This window comes from Epinephelus lanceolatus, chromosome 16, assembly GCF_041903045.1.
Source record: "Epinephelus lanceolatus isolate andai-2023 chromosome 16, ASM4190304v1, whole genome shotgun sequence".
Taxonomy (NCBI): Eukaryota; Metazoa; Chordata; class Actinopteri; order Perciformes; family Serranidae; genus Epinephelus; species Epinephelus lanceolatus.
Genome location: NC_135749.1, coordinates 23,337,502 through 23,355,415, shown reverse-complemented (window position 1 = coordinate 23,355,415; position 17,914 = coordinate 23,337,502). Strand labels below are relative to the sequence as shown.

At 39.8% G+C, this 17,914-nt stretch overlaps 1 protein-coding gene across 1 annotated transcript; it reads right to left on the bottom strand.

Annotated features, from left to right (window-relative positions):
• Positions 1 to 5,133: 5,133 nt before the first annotated feature.
• On the bottom strand, positions 5,134 to 8,699 carry s100a10a (S100 calcium binding protein A10a). Its single transcript, XM_033636718.2, has 3 exons — positions 8,553 to 8,699; positions 5,531 to 5,692; positions 5,134 to 5,387 (listed from the first exon to the last, which is right to left on the bottom strand). The coding sequence occupies exons 2-3, from the start codon at positions 5,669 to 5,671 to the stop codon at positions 5,226 to 5,228; spliced, it is 303 nt and encodes a 100-aa protein (XP_033492609.1). The 5' UTR covers positions 5,672 to 5,692; positions 8,553 to 8,699; the 3' UTR covers positions 5,134 to 5,225.
• Between the last annotated feature and the right edge of the window lie 9,215 nt (positions 8,700 to 17,914).

Here is a 17,914-nt window from a genome sequence, read left to right as displayed (position 1 = left end):
TAGAGAATGATTAAACAGTTTACATATACATCCAACGAAAACGTGAGCTATCACACAGCTATCGCGTGAGCTTCAGTATCATATCTAATTAGCGTAATTAAAACATAAAATAACTCTGCATACCTCATTGGCCGCGTTAACTCAAGGGAAGTTAGAAGGGAAACTTCAGGCTTAACAAGTCTTCATGTAGTCCAAATCTTGGTAAAATGCACAGCAAAAGAAAACTTAAAGATCACAGGTGCTCTGCTCCTCCTGGCACTGCATGCATTATACAGGTATAGCAACAAAACCGGCCCGACCCACAGCAACAAAAGAACATTAGTTCCTCTATGAAATATAAGATGTATGTTACCAGGTTTTATGTTCCCAATTGTTTATCACGTTATTTATTTGTATTTATTTACAAATCATATTCTTTCCTAAAATGTAAATTATTCTTGTTTTTATCTCAAAAATATTAAATGAACTTAAACTGTATAACTGCCTCTAATGGCAGCTACACATTTGGCCCAGAGTCTGGTACAGTGTACATATGTGTGAGTGTGCTGAGAGGAGGGACTCCTACACTGTAAAGTATTGAAAAAAAGATGATCCCTCCCTCCATAATGCTCCTTTCATCTCCAACCACTCCTACTTCACCCCTCATGTCGTCTTAGTTTTTCAAGTTACACTTCAAGAAACACTAGATGTAGGCTATTATCGTTTCTTAGAATCAACAAAGTGCTAAGTCATCATCACACTTCTGATGATTACCCATGCTGGTTGTTAGGGAGTCTGCTTTAAGCAATTTCACACTCACACTTGCATGTTTGCGTTCAGAGAGGATTTTCAAAATGTTAGCAATCTGCATCATTCATCACAAAAATGTTTCTAATGTTATGATCTAAAGTTTGCATTCAAACCTAACACAATAAAGACTGTAGACAGCATGTTACATGCAGAAGAAGCGTAGCAGTGTGCTGTATCTTTAAGACTATCTGTTTCCAAGGAGAAAGGGGATGTTTTGTACATCTTGTTTGTTTCAGCTACAGTATAATTCAAACCCACTTAGCCATGTTTTTTTGCTCTTTGATACAATGTAACAAAGGAGTTTTGCAGATAAAACTAATAATAATTTAAGATACAAATAACTCTTAACTCATTCACTTTTAAATAGATTGTTTAAAAATGGATTTTCTTTGCCTTCTTCACTTTTACAAGCAGACAAATAGAAGGATACAGTAATGACTATGTGAATCACTTTTTAATGATGCAGTCATGTGAAGCTGCTCCATTTAGAGGTCTCTTTTGCTAATCCTTCAAAAGGAAATCAGTTTGTGTGAAAACTTTTGCTTGCAAACACAAATCTCTCAAGACTTTTGGAATCAAGAGACACATTCTGGAGCTGTTTTGAGAAGTTTTAAGTCTTTTTTTTTTTTAATCCCCCCAAAGAACTTACTTTTTTTTTGCACATTCAGTTTGAATCCAAATTCCACTTTATGCTCTTCGTTTGACTTAACAGGTTTGTCACGATGTGCTTGCCTCTGTGCAACAAACCACAAATACATTTTGATCATTTTCACTTCTTTTCTAGAGATGAAGACCAAGTGTGACTTGACTTTTGCCGCACTGTCCCTCTTGAAAATCATAAACCAAAGCATTCTAAGTGCTATATCATACGCAACTGGCCTTGGTTGAGTTTCTTGAATACCAAAACCAAGAAACCAAAGCAGTGAACAGTTTTAAGTCAAATGTGGATATGAATCAGAGAATACCTTGTACACAGTACTGAATCATTTCTTGTGTTTGTTTGTGTTGCCTTTCTTCTATTTATATGTAATGTTTGAGATGCACATGATTTCAGCATTTGGGCACAATGACTCACTGAGGGTTTATTGTCATGGTGCTGATTGGTCCTCTCTTACTTGCAATTTTGTGGTGAGTAGTGTGACTCACAGTCATGTCCCTGAAGCACATGAGTCATGCTGCAGAGAACAGACATCCGAGACATAAAAATTAGCACTGTGGCAACTTTGTGTGTGTGTTTGCTTCAACGTGTGTGTGGTCTGTTGCATGACTTTCAGTTAGAGATATCAATGGTTTTTCTTCCCAGCTCTCCTCTTTGGTCAGGGTACAGTTGATTTGGCCTCTAATTAACAACTTCAATCAAAGTCTAGTTAAGTACAGATCATACATTGGACGTCAAGTCACTGCCACCAACTTTCATGTAATCTGCAACTACGTTTATAATGCAATCGGAGATTTTCACATTAAACTGTGCTTTTTTTACTGTGTGGAAAACTTTAGTCAAACCTTTTTTCCTGCCCCCCCCCCCCCCCCCACCCCCCCACCCCCCCCCCCACCCCCATCTTACTCACTTAGATCTACCAAATAGGGAGGGTGTTTCCATGGAAACCACATTCTGTATTACATCCAGCTGTGATTCATATGAAACTATTTGCAGTGGAGCTGGAGTGGTTTTAAGAACGTATCAAATACTCATGGCCAACATTATGATTGCAGTTACACTCTTATGCCATCTAATGATCAAGTAGAAGAACACCACTTTGAGACACGTGTCTTATTTAAAACAACTTGATGTCCTAAGTGAACCCCAAACGCCCCATACCACCACCAACAACAGCTTTAGTTTAACCTCCACACCAGGCCGTGCAGCCAGAATTTTAGAAATACTGCGGTCACGAGTCTCCACAATACACCTGGCATCAGCCTCAGAAAAGTTTCACCAGAAATCGGTGGCATTTTATGCGTTTATTACAAAAACACAGTGGAGAGATGACAGGAAATGAGGGGAGAAAAAGATGGGGTATGCTGCATAATGGCTGTGAATATAAGCGGCTAAGCAAAGCTCACGTGCATGGGCAGATTATGAGATAATAGAACCCTGGCCTCACCACCTTTCCTAAATAGGAGCAAGACACAGACTTTGTGGTGGTTTTACATCTCTTTTTATTATGCATTTTTTATGATTTTGTGCCACCTTGTGGTTGTTTAGTGTGTTTTTGTAACGTGTTGTGTTCCCTTGTAGTCATTTTGGGTCTCCTTGTGGTTGTTTACCCACCTTTGTTGCTATTTTGTGTTTGCTGTGTTAGGGGCCTACTGGCTCAAGTTAACATGCACTGACCAAGAAGGGACTCAAAATTACCACAAAAAGATGCAAAGGAACTGCAAAGAAACACAAAAAAAACTTGGAAAATGTGCAAATCAACCACAAAGAAACACAAGATGACGACAAGATACAAAAAACAATTAAATAAGATACAAAATTACCTCAAGGAAACAACTCAAAAAGAGAGACACAAAACCACAAAAAGATGCATAACAACTACAAAGGGACACCAAACCACCACAGAGTCGTTCTGTCTTTTTGTCTCTTTGTGGTAATTTTGGTTCCTGGTCAGTACGTGTTAATTTGAGTGACATTATGAAGGTGAAGGCAAGGGGGCTCCCTGACACTTTGGACACCCATGCTCACATAGAAGTAGCAGCACAAAGGAGACTAACAGACTTGAAGTACTTTGACATCTTTATAGCATCAGCTAGAACAAGATCACAATAGTTTGATGTCATTTCCCACAACAACAGCTAAGCACCGGATTTTGGTAGGGTTCAGCAGGCTCATAACTTTGCTGTTATTGTTTAACAAATTGAATTGTCCACAGAGAGGGGCTGTTCTGCCTGTGTTTGTCCAAGGAAGGTGCGGTATGCATTAGTGAATATTTGCTTATCTCTGAACTCAAACCAATATACACTTTCAGTGTGTCAGTTTAAAAAACCTTTTAGCTGTGAGAGTACGCAGGTTTACTTCAACAAAGGTCGGGACGAAGTGATTAGGAAGTCTTCTCACTAAGGGAACAAGCTCGGGCCTCTCCATGGACCACAGACATTCATCTGAACGATACTAATTATATTGCGTAAGGCCACATGATAAACATACAGCATGTACATTGGTATGCATTCAGTGCTTGTCATACACAACTGCACAAAGGGGATATTGAGAAAACGGTCATCAAAGTGGAAATCCCGGCTGTAAACTCAGCTGTGGGTCACATGGGTGTGGTGATTGTGTAAACTGAGGGCTGACAACACACACACACACACACACACACACACACAGTTGTAACCTAGCAGCTTGAGTGTTTGCTATGTAACCATCAACATTGGTAGGCCACAGGACAAGGCCTCACCCAAGGAGGTGTGTGCAGGACCTTTAAGACTTTTTTTCCCTGAGTTTTGTCTTCCAGGCAGGCCCTGCTCAGGCGGTAAAAGTTATGCTTACCTAACTGGGATTGGCAGACCCTGACCACAACTGTGGGCCAAATTCTAAACTACTGAAGTCACATGTTAACTGTTTATGACTCAAACATTGGCAGAGCTGGTCAGTACCAGCACACAGCCTGAGAAGAAGTGCTGCCTTGTAGACCTTATTTTAGAGCAAAAAGAAAAAGAAAATCTCTTCTCAGTTCAGGAAGACTCAGAGGGTGGGGTTATCCTGTTCATCTCTATGGTGTCAACCAAGTTTCACCAGACATGAAACACTATGAAAAGAATTTGGTGGAAAAACAGTGGTGTACTGACCCGCTGTGCCATGTGACTCAGGCCTGCCATATTTCTTGGCAGTGCCCAGAGCTTACTCAATCAAATCACATTGGCAAGAATGCAACAAACTTCATTCAGTTACAAAGCGCTCTAAATCTTTATCTTGCTCATGCATGCATCGTCATTAAGATAGTTGCAACATCAGTTTCACACAGAGGTGTGTTCATATTGGAACATTCTGCAGATTCCTCAGAGCAGCGATAAGCAGGACTTTATCAAGCGAAGAGGGAGTGGTCCATCTGCACTTTCACACCCAGGGAAGCAACAATTACAGGTGGGAATTACATCATCACACCTAGTGTCGCTGGAACAATTACAAGGGGAGTCAGTACACTGTGATTTCTCTAAAATGAGCTTCACCAGGGCATGAAATCAGCATAAAGCAATGACTGTAAAATAACAATGATTTGGGTTTTGTGTCTTTGTTACAAAACTATTTTTACGAGTACAAAGCACTATAAAAACCATGATAGAGCATGCATACATATACAGCATCTTACACACACACAACCAAAAACCACCAGACACAAAAGCTTTGAAATTCTTCACTGTATTTATTGAACAAAACTATCTTTACAATACTTCAAAGGCTTTTTGGTTTTTCTCCTCCCTTCCACTGTTGTCGTTTATTTCTTAGATGTCTTCTTCATGTGCATCTGATAGCACTGCTCACAGGCAATGGAAAGTCCAACAACCAGAGAAACAAACTCCTCAAAGTCCACCTGGCCATCGCCATTGGTGTCCAGGTCCTTCATGATTTTGTCAACAGCAGCAGGGTCCTTCTGAGACTGGGTGAAAGAAGGGAGCGTTAGAGGGGCCTCAACAACAAACCTTTGGGTTAGACTGCATTATGTGATAGGTGATAAAATAATGAACATGTTCAAATTCTGGACACTGTGATTATGCACGTAACACGTTGGTCGCTTCTCACCATGAGGAAGGTAGAGAGCTCGTTCTCCATCAACTCTCTGAGCTCCCGCCGGCTGAGTGTGCCACTCCGGCCTTCCTTAGAGGCGTAACGGTGGAACACCTTGATGAGTGACTCCATGGCTGTCTCCAGTTCTGAAGGCATGGTGGCTGAGATGTGTTTTGACTAAAAAACAAAAGGAGAAGACTTTGTTAAAAATGACAGCATGGAGTTTAGCTTCACTGGACAATTTTAAAACAAGACCTTGGAGAACTTGAAAAAGACTGAATGAAAAAAATTGCTTTGTTTTGTGATACCTGAAGATAAACTTATCAACTGGTTTGTGTTCTACTGATGAGCTTATCTAAGGATTTGAAGGAGCATGGGGGAGTTCAAAAGCCAAGGTACTGATCCTCTCATTGCAAAGAGTAGCCTCTCTTTGCATGAAACAAATGTAGATTAAGGGGATGAGTTTGATTTCAAAGGTTGGGGGTACAGTACAGTACAGTACAGTACAGTACAGTAGTCAATTCTCAGAAGGGCTTTAGTTTCTTGAATACCCCTTTCCGAGGCAGAGCAAAACACAAATGCTTTTTCAATTAATAAAACATTCACTTCTGGTGGCAAAGCATCTTCACACCACGTGTTCAACTTTGCTGAACTTTGACCAGTGAAGTCAAAGCTTCAACAAAAAAGCGTAGAGTATGTGTGGAGGAGAAGAGACAGTGCTTGTTGCCGTGTCTTACCAGCCAATATTGTATGATACTGACCAAAAAATACAAACTGCCCCACATGAGAAATGCTGCCTGGCTGGCAGTGAGTTGGGAGACAGGCATGGAAATTTACCAAAAACATTATATTTCGCTGTGTCTATTAGAATGCTAGCTAACATTACCTAGCAAGCTAGGTTTCAGTGGCTGTCACGTCAGGCACTTCCCACATTCAGCACGAATATGCAATAGCCTCGGCAGGCAACAGTCACACCCTAACCCTAACCCGCTCCTGTGTGACTGTACCTTAAAACCACTCTGGTGCCAACTTAAGCTAATGTAATTTTCCCCCTATTACTTGGTTCAGATTTGCACTAATATGTGCCCTGGTATTTGCCCTACACCTCAAGCAAAATGATCATCAAAATATGTGTTTATTATAAAACTAGAGCTCAGAGGCTTTTAAATACAAAGCTGTCACTGGCAGAAATTTCACAGACACCTTTTAAAAATAACGTTACATTTATGTTAGGTAAATTATGATGGTGTGTTGGCACAATTCAGGCCATCACATTGATTTGGAAACTTTGCACACAAACAATAAAGGTGGTGCAGTGAAGGAAAATGCACTTTTTCATGTTAATGTGTCACAAAGTATGCAAAAAAGTCTGTTTTATTTCTTTAATACTTAAGAAAATTAACCCCATTAAACTAGACAGACCGTAAACTAACTAAACTGTTTAAACGAGACACGCAAAGCTCCACTATGTACCAAATCACCATGACGTCATGCTAACAGCATTCATAATGTAGCCAACTGGCAATTGATTACAATGACAGAGATATGTAAAACTGGTAAACTAGTTGAGTCATTTTCAGCCGTTAGTGTAATGTCTTTCACTTTGATAAAATTCCTTAAATCCCTGACAGAGAAAGGCTGTCACATGGCGAGGTAAAGTCATGAAAATATTCAAAATTTTTTTTTTTAGTGGGCTTTTTTTCAATGGCTAAAAATTCACCAACTGCTGCAGCGTTTGCTCAGTGCCATTTGATTTTGTCTGTGCAACGCAGGGATTTTCTACCCATAAGTTTCTGTAAATACACATTGTGATTTGGTCTATGAGAGATGCTGTTACCACTTTTAAAGTTTGTATACTGATTTTCTACCTTCTTTTTTTAGTTATTCTTATTTCTGTATTTTCCATTCCTCATCTAATTCCCTACAACGTATAAGATTCAACAAACACCATTCCATCTTCTGAACCTTTTCTTAAATAAATAAAACCGTAGTTTTCAGATTGTAAAAAGTGGAAATATGACATTAGTTTTTGAAGTGCAAAAAGTTGAGGGCTCCATAAGTGCAGTGTGCCCCCTCACCCCTCTTAAATTACACCCCTGGTCGATCTACATATCATCACCTCCTCCAGTCTGACCTCCATCAGAGGATCGTGCTGAGTAAGTATTTCATGTCTTGGGTGAAATAAAGGTCAGACTCTGTAGTTCCACTGAAATTTAGGAGGATGCTGTGTAGCCCAATGATGGGAAAGCAACACTTTTGTTTGCTCCAACGCCCTTCCCACTACCAAACAATACTCATGAGAAGTGAGAGAAGATCTGCTATTTGACTGTTAGAAAAAGATGGCCAAAATAGCACACACACAAAACTCTAAAGGCTGTTGCCATAGAGTTGCAACAGTTAAAAGGAGAAGTGGGAGGGAAAACGGGTTGTGTGTAAGAGGGAATGGAAAACTTTAGCTGGATGAGGGGAAAAAATGTGCTGATACTCTGGTGGTGCAGCAAATGAGAGGGGACACTGTAGCCACACAGCACATGTGTGTACATGCCCACAGTCCAACCACACCCTTTAGGCTATACAGACTCAGCTGAGTTAACAGTACAAGAGAGTGTCCAATAAAATGTGATGGACTGGAGAAAATAAGAATTGAAGTTAGTTTTTTTTAATGAGTGCTTACTGTATTAGCCAAATGTGTAGACTTATTTAGTTAGGAAAGACCTTATTGGTAAATACTGTGGAAGTGAGAAACAATTCAAACTTAAAAAAAGACCATTTGAATACAATAGCCTACACTGCACAACTTTTTAAAACATGCAACATATAAATATATATGTTATGTAAATTGTATGTATAAAAAAAAGAAAAGCAGACATCAACCACCGACATGCTTCCCTTCAGGAAAGCTTTGAGTGGCAGATAAAAGTAAATTATCCCAAACAATTCCTTCCCCACCCAGCCGGTTGTACCTGAAGGCATCATTAGTTAAATCCCGACAAAGCCACACAAGTTGTGCAAGAGACAAGTTACCGTTAGTTCTTACCGTGCAGGGCTGAGACGTGGCCGCAAGAGAAGAGGTGGGAATGTTCAGGGGCCGGGAAGGAGTGCAGACTTTATAGACAGGCGCCGCCCCGGCTGCTGTGCACTGTGAGTCAACCTGTGGTGTGGACAGTGGACTCTGCCGACTGTATCTGAGGCTGGGCAGAGGTTGATAGGGGAGAACGGGGCTCGTTGTCACACTTTGTACTTTAATTTGAATACTTCAAAAACTGTATCCTGAATGGATACTCAGCCCATTCAGAACACTGATTGGTGACAAGTGCAGTTGAAACTTGCCACTAGAGCCCCGTTTCCACCGAGCAGTACGGTACAGTACGGTTCAGTTCGGTATGTTATTTTCCTGTTCTCACTGTGAAAAGTTGTGGATGGTACCAATAGAACCGTTCCAAACCGTCCCCATTTTTGGTGCCCCCTCTGTACCTAGCACACAGATCTGATACTAAAAGGTGGAGCTATGAACACTGCAGTCTGCAGATTGGTCAATAGAGGACGGTCACTCTGCTCAGGGCTGAGTTAGTAGTTAGTTAGTTAGTAGACCGAAACTATAAAATGAAGGGATGTTTAGCTGCCTCTTGCAGCAGCTGGAGTCAGAGAAAATCATTCACCGGGCTGATTGCCACGACTGTAAAGGTGGAACATTAACTTATGTTAGTCAATGCACGAGCTGATGACGTGACTCAATCAACACACCTTAAATATTCCATATTACAACTTTGACCATCACTTTAGTTTTTATATGACTCAACTCAACTCAACTCAACTTTATTTATATAGCCCTTTAAAACAGCCACGGCTGAAACAAAGTGCTGTACATAAATAGACAAAGCAACACAGGGACATAAAATAATTAACAGGAAATAAATACTAAAATAATTGTTTATTGTTTTTAAAATAATTTAAAAACAATAAAACAATAAATAAAACAAACCATAAAACACTAAAACAGAAACAGAGTCTCATGCGGAGTTGAAAGCCAAGGAATAAAAATGGGTTTTTAGACGAGTTTTAAAAATGGACAGTGAGGAGGCTTGTCTAATGTGGAGGGGTAGCTCGTTCCACAATTTAGGAGCGGTAACGGAAAAAGCTCTGTCCCCTCTGAGCTTCCGTTTGGACCTCTGCACCTCCAGAAGCAGCAGATCAGCTGACCTGAGGCACCGAGCAGGAGCGTAGGGGTGAAGAAGCTCAGAGAGGTAAGGTGGGGCCAGACCATGTAAAGATTTAAAAACTAATAAAAGAATCTTAAAATGGACTCTAAAGTGCACAGGTAGCCAGTGGAGGGAGGCCAGGATGGGAGTTATGTGCTCCCTCTTACGTACTCCAGTTAACAGTCGTGCAGCTGCGTTTTGCACCAACTGGAGACGTGCGAGGGAGGACTGGCTGACTCCAAAATAAAGTGCATTACAGTAATCCAGCCGAGATGTAATAAAGGCATGGATTACTGTTTCAAAGTGCTGTTGTGCAAGGAAACACTTTTAGTGATGAGTGGATCTAATAAATAAAGGCATGGATTACTGTTTCAAAGTGCTGTTGTGCAAGGAAACACTTTTAGTGATCAGTGGATCTAATAAATAAAGGCATGGATTACTGTTTCAAAGTGCTATTGTGCAAGGAAACACTTTTAGTGATGAGTGGATCTAATAAATAAAGGCATGGATTACTGTTTCAAAGTGCTATTGTGCAAGGAAACACTTTTAGTGATGAGTGGATCTAATAAATAAAGGCATGGATTACTGTTTCAAAGTGCTGTTGTGCAAGGAAACACTTTTAGTGATGAGTGGATCTTCAAGCATTTATATATATTAATTTCAGCCGGGTTATGTGAACTGCATATATTCTAATCCTCACTTGAAGAAAAAAAAAGTGTTGCGTAGCTTCAAGCTATGGCAACACTAAACCCCTGAGCTCTCAGAAGGACTAAATGCATAAGCCCATTATTTTTACGATAAACAAGGTGCAGACTTCCATCTGTGTTATGGAGCAGTGAGTGACAACAACCCCGCCCACATTTAAGGGTACTGTTTGCATTTCACACACTAGGGTCTAGGTACCATATATGAAGGATTACTTTTGGTTCCGAAGGTACCATACCGAAAGTGTTGGGTGGAAATGGGGCTTATTTTCAAGGTACGCATCTGCAACAATATGAAAACGTGTCCGTTTACACCATGGTGACTACACTGGCATTGTAGCATTGTTGTAGCATTTATTCCTCAACAAACAGCTCTGTGCTTTGATCTGATCTGATTTCCAGCTTTTCACACTCATTTTGTAGCTGAATATAATTTCTATGAATGAGGATAGTGACGGTACGACAGTAGCTCAGTCTGTGGGAACTTGGTTTGGAAACTGGCAGCTGGAGAAGTGCCAGTCTGCCTCCTGAGCAAGGCAGTGAACACCCAAACTGCTCCAGGGGCACAGTACCATGGTTGACTCTGTGCTTTGATCCTCCAGAATGCATGTGTAAAAGGAGAGATGTGAGAAGAGATAAATTCCAAACACTATGGAACTTATTGATAGTAATAATAATAATAATAATAATAATAATAGTGTAATTATAATGATAATAACGCTTTTTATTTATAGGCGCCTTTCAGAGCACTCAAGGACACCTTACAAGACACAGTAAAATACAAGTAGCAGTGTATCCATAGATTGTTAAATCAAACAATTCAGTAATATACAGTAAAAGTTAATAAAATGACAAGACAAAAATCTTTATTATAATACATACTGTGGTGTGCTGGGGTGGCAGCATTAAGAGGAGGGATGCTACTCGACTGGTCAGGCAATGTCCGTCACCCTCTGCACAGTACATTCACCAAGCAGAGGAATATGTTCAGTGGCAGACTTCTCTCCCAGTCCTGCTCAACAGACAGACCGAGGAAGACTTTTGTCCCCCAGGCCATAAGGCTATTCAACTCCTCCCAGGTACGGCAGGTTGGAACGGACTGAAATGACTGAATATTTACCTGCTCACCTGTCTGTAGGCAGCTGGACTGTCTGTTTTTTACTTTTTACTTTTAAGCACCTTCTACAAAAAATGCTGCTGTCAGAGAATACCGCAGTAAGTTTTCCAGTGGACTTGGCCAGTGGATTTTGCTATGAGTTGATTGGCTGATGAGACAGATGATGTGCCATATGTTCTTTTGGCTCTGTTGTGAATCTTTTGTCTGAACTGAGCGTATTCAAAACCTTATTTCCCTTTCTGTTCAAAAGATATGGACCGTCAAATATGTCTTTTGCACCGAGAACAACCATCCCCATCGTAGGATTGGTAGTCACACTATGGGGGTTGGTTGGCTAAGTGTTATTTTCATGCGGAAAATTTAAAATATTAATGTAATCTTGAAAAATTTAATTTCACTGAAACACATCTCGTGCAACAAGAGGACTTAAACAGGAATGATCATGCCAATAAGTAAATTTTTTTTTATCCTTATGGAACAATGTAAAGAACAAAGCATGTGACATCCAACCCTGAAAAGAATGTGACAAGCATCCCCATCTTGGATTTTGTTTTGGGAGTGACTAAACTAACAATCACATAAAACAACCCATCTTAACTGTAGTTCTGCTCTCATACTTTTTAATGGGAATTATTGTTTTATTATTATTGTTTTATTATGAACCCGTTGTCTAACAGCCTCAAAGAGAAACACAGAGGAGCTGGATATTTACATTTTGACATGAAAAACACTTAAAGTCACCTCAAAGGATGCCCCAGGAACCTACAGTAGATAGCATGAATTAGCATTGTACCACTTACAGTTCCCTTGGCTCAAAGTCAGTGTTTTTTTAATGGGTTTTTGGTTAGTTGCCTGAAATAAGGTCTGAGGTTAACACAAGCGGCAATCCAAATTCAAATCAAAAAATCCCATTGGCTTTTGGAACCAGGGCAATGCTAACTTTGGCAGCGGCCTACAGAAAAATGTCATCTCACTCAATGTCAAGTGTCTTACTCCTGTAGGTGACCTCTGACCCCAATTAAAAAAAATTGGAACCAACTTTTTTCTCACCCTTTAGAGAGTGAGATCTAATAAATGTGACAACCAACCCCCTTCTCCACTATTAGGTGTGGGAGTTGGACTGTTTCAGTTCGTCTTCACAACAAAATTACAGTTGAGTTGTGAAACAGGTCAATGAACAGATGAATATACCACTAGCCTATACATGGAAGCTGCACTAACCTTCATTAGTAGGCTAATATAGGTTGTGGGGGAGGAAATGTAATTAAAACATGATTAATAATTGACTAATCATCATACAAATGGAACATTCTTGCATGCTCTTAGTCAGTTTCCACTACTTTTGCATCTGCTGGTCTGCTGCTATACAAGAGCAGTTCTTTCAGCTGTTTGTTAAGTCTGTGTACCTACGAATGCTGAATGACATCATTGCAGAAAATAAATAGCATAATGAGCAAACAAGCAGTGGATTTCTTACAGGCAAAGAGCCTGCTGCTCTAATGTCCACAACACATGACATAGGTGTGGACATTTCCAGTCACCTCTCTGTCAGCTCCACTAATTTGCTCATGAATATTTTGTGTGTCAGTGGTGCTTTTTGTGGTTGGCTCTGTACAGTGATGGCGTGTGGCTTCAAATCAATCAGTCAATCAATCAGTCAATCAGTCAATCAATCAATCAATCATTTATTCGTCACATGGAAATGATACAAGGTAAAACTCCAGTAAAATGTTTCCCATTAGCTCCTTTAACTTGTGCACTGTAATTTTTTTTTTTTTTTTTTTTTTTGGCATCTCTTCTCGGCGTTGGCTGCTGCTCCATAATCGTCCATGTTTCCAGATGGTTCTGGTAATGCATTTTCTCTGGTTGTGGAATGATTTAACTTTCAACACATCCTGACCTCAATAAGACGGCCACATGGTCGTTCTTCCTGAACGCTGCAGGACTGCGAACACCTCCTATTCCCACTGACACACGGTTAAGCACACTTCTCCTCTCCTAGTCTCACCAGAGTCTTCTGCTCTGTCGGGCAGTAATATAGAAAAAAAGAGTCACCTGGCTGAATGGTGCTGTCCAGGATTTAGCCAAGTTTCAGTGATATTACAGTTCCTGATATCCTGTTGGGAACTGATGCAGCACAGAGGTGGTCCAGTTTATTTCCAACACCTGTACAATGTCCAGCAAGGATGCTAGTTCATACACATCAAAGCTAAATTAAGCACAAATTCAAGGCTAAGGACTGGTGTGATGGTGAATATGAGGTGCTGTCCCATTCCTGCTGTGGATCACTGCTATATTGCCATGTGGAGCCAACTGCAGAGCAGCACTGCCTGTGTTTGGGAGGAATGACCATGTGGCCGTCTTGTTGGGGGCGGGGTGTGTGGACAGTTACATTACTTCACAACCAGAAAGCATGGATTACCAGAAGCATCTGGAAAGATGGATGACTATAAAGCAGCAACCAATATTGTAAGAAGACACAAAAAGGACTGAATTACAGTGCACAAGTTAAAGGCGCTGATGGGATCACAATAATAATGTATAATTATGTGTGACAAAGAATGACTGTTGATTGATTTATTGTTTGACATGATGGAGTTTATGATTGTGACCTAATTTAATCAGGAGATAAGTCAATCAGTAGCATTTTACCACACACCATTTAAAGTCCCTCAGTGACTGACAACAAAGGCAATCATGTAACTGGATTTATGCTAAACCGGCAAAAAAACAAAACAAAACAAAACAAAATTTTATTAATGTTCCTATGAGAAATGTTTGTGCAAAAGCCAATACTGCTGTCTTCCATAATGTTGCTCTATAGAGACTACTTGTGTCTTATATTTTTTAAATCATACCCTCATCTTTGGAGTACAGTGTTTCACTCCTATGAATGCTGATTTATTTTATCTTGAAAAAATGGCATTATTAGGATCAGTATCTTGTGTGACACCATTTGCCTCATGCAGTGTGAAACATCTCACATGCAAGACCTGGGATGTTTCCACGTTCTAGGAATTGTGTGCACATCCTAACAACATGGGGCTGAGCATTATGATGCTGCAACATGAGGTCACGGCGGCGGTTAAATGGCAGGACAATGGGTCTTAGCGTCTCTTTACTGTATCTCCATGCATTCAAACTGGCATCAATAAAATGCGCCTGTGCTCGTTGTCTGTAGCTTATGTCAGCCCATACCATAAACCCGCCTTCACCATGGGGCATTCTGTTCTCAACGCTGGCATTAGCAAACAGCTCATAGACCTCATCTGCCATTTGCCTGGTAAAGTATAAACAGTGGTTAGTCTGTAATAAATTAATCTGTAGATAAAATCTCTCCAAATTGCCAGACGTCATCAAGATGAGCAGTTGCCCACTCAAGTGGTTACGATGACAAACTGCTCTGAGATCAAGACCATGGTGCGGATACCGAGCATGCCAATTAGCTTCCCTGACATGATTTCTGATGGTTTGGGCAGAAACTCAGCTGTGCAAACCAGTTGTTGCATTAAGTGTTTGGGTGGCTGGTCTCAGATGATCTCATGGATAAAGAAGCTGTATGAGAAGATCCTGAGCTGGTGTGGTTTCAGGTGGTCTGCGGTTGTGAGGCTGGTTGGATGAACCAGCTAATTTGCATTAATGATGAAAACGGCTTATGGTACTGAAATGAACATTCAGTTCATGAGCAGCAGCTCTGGTAGACATCCCTGCCATCAGCATGCCAATGGGACACTCCTTAAAAAACTACGATATCTGTGGCCAACCAGTTGTCATCCTAACTCGTCATATACACTGTAGCTTTGTGAGTGGACCTGAATGTTAAAACATGATGCACTAGGTAGGCTCCTGCATCTTTTTAGACATTTATAGACGGCGTCTCAATTGACGCTTATTACATGCTTGTTATGTCTTTTCAGAATACATTTCCTTTTTCACAGGAAATGTACTACATAACATAATTTAAGAACCGAAATCGAAATTTGAGAGAAATAACCCTTTTGTGTGCCTAAAAAAACATTTTTAACCTAACCCTGTGAAAATAGCATTAGCAAAAATGAAACTGTTGTGTTTAAATTTTTGTTCAGTGTAAGTACATTTACACAAGTACCACATTATACTTTATACTCCACTAGATTTATTTGATAACTTCAGTTACAAGTTACTTTGCAGTTTTAGACTGATGCTACAAAATGTAATCAAAAAATAAATTATGATATTACTATATCAATAAGACTTTATTGATTTCCAAGGGCATAAGCATTTCTGCACTGTGTTATTGCTACTGAAGTACAAGGTATGAGTATTTCTTCCACCCCTGTACAAAACTCCTTGTAGTGTTTTGGTAAGTGTGCTTTAATAAACGAATTGTGGGCCCTCTTGTGGTTGAAATGTGGTATTACAAAGTGGTCTTCTTGTGTGAGTCATATTCTCCTCTCATGCTCATGAACTGAATAAGGGTTGGATGATTTAAAAAATGTTAAATGTGGATCTCCGCTGTGGAGGAAGAGGTATACCCAGATTCTTTACGTATGCAAAAGTAGCAATACTGCAATATAAGAATACAAATAAAACCATTCAGAACCTTCAAAGTCACCTATTATCAATAAAATGTACTTAAAACATCAAAAGTAAAACATTATATGATGAATAATGGGCTCTGTCAGTGTTATGATAAATTATAATGTCGGATTATTATTAGTCTAGAAGCATCATTTCAATGTCATAGCTCGTCAAAGTGGAGCTAATTTTAACTGTTTCATACATTTATAACAGTGCACAACATATTTGTAAACTAATAATTGGTTGTTTATGTAAAATCCTGATATTAAAATTAACTAAAGCTGTCAGATATGTAAAGCAGCAGAAAAAGGAGCATGTGCCCAGATAGAGCTGTATGCACGCCACCTTGTGGATTTAAGTGGTAATGCACCTGAAGGCCTGCACATGATAAGAGTAAATTTAAAAGTGTAGGCTATATAAACAATTACTTGTTTGCATATGGAAAACACAAACATCCAGAGCTGCTGACGTTCTTTGCTTTGTTAACTCCAGGGATTTAAAGTATTGAAGAACATTTACTCAAAAGAACAATTTGAAGGCACCTGTACTTTGAGTATTTCCTTTTACTTTACACTTCTGCTCCACTACAATTCAGCAGAATATGTACTTTGTTCTTACTGCACCACATTTGTCTGACAGCTACAGTTACAGCTACAGATACTTATTAGATTTAAAATTACACACAAAACATATTATCAGTTTATGTAACATGATGCATTGTGTCAGACTGAGCAACCCAACAGGATATATAAGTGTAAGACTTTTACTTGTAATGACATATTTTTATACCACAGTATATCCACTTTTACTCCAGTAAAGTCTAAGTACTATTCAGTAAACTCAGACTGCTGTCAGGAGTCAAATCATTCCTCTCAAGTGTTTACTGACAACCCAGTGAGTGTTTCCTGTCTGACCGGCCCTCCGATACTTCTATACTCCACATCCAAAAGTCATTTTAGGATAACAACCATAGCATGTTATGCCCTGAGGTGTGTTTTGCTTGTGTAAGACTATACCTGTCAAAGAAGCAGCTGAACTGCACGAGCAGTTGAATTATCTGCAGAGGTCTTCTCCTCTCCATAACAAATGGGCCAGGTGATTAAAACCCGTGAAAACACTGAATAAAGCAGTTGCATGTTAAAAAAAAGAAGTGTTTTTCCACTGCTAACTAGTGTGGCTGATGTGATAATGTGAAAGGCCCTATTTAGAGCCAGTGTTTGGTTTGTCTAGTCTGGTCCACTGTAGAAAAATTGCAGTGTAACATGGCAGACTTTGTGGATGAGGACCGTACCTGCTCCCAGTGTAGACATAAACAGCTCATTCTCAGCCTCAGAATGAACCTACATGTAGGGCCTACATGATGGATGTCGGAGGAAAGATAGGAAAGATCTGATGCAGTTGACATCAGTTCTCGTAATGCTAATCAAAATACTCATTTTTAAACCATAATTATAATTTAATTTTGATTTAAAAGGTCTACAGAGTTGACCTGTTATGGTTGAGACACGCCCGACAGTTATATCACTGAATACATTTATCAAAAAATAGAAAGTTTACATGTATTTGAGCAGCATTCTCACCTTTTTGGAAACCAGGAAGTGAGACAGGAGTCCTTGTGATATTGCTAACGCCTTTTATTCCTGATTAAATGAAATCTAACAGAGCTGACAAAAACCTGGGACATTATCTTTAAAGAGCCAACATTTCACAAAAAAAAATATTTTAAAGAAAAGATGATTATGTTACCAGTACAAACTGTTAGTTTTAGTTATAAAAACTGCCTCATGTTTTCATACACTCTCTCCCTTCCTGCAGCAGA

Excerpts from the sequence above, each read along its gene's own strand:
- s100a10a (XM_033636718.2), bottom strand. The coding sequence starts at position 5,671 with ATGCCTTCAGAACTGGAGACAGCCATGGAGTCACTCATCAAGGTGTTC. Across the intron at positions 5,388-5,530 it reads AGCTCTCTACCTTCCTCATG|TCTCAGAAGGACCCTGCTGC; the intron begins GTGAGAAGCGAC and ends TCTTTCACCCAG.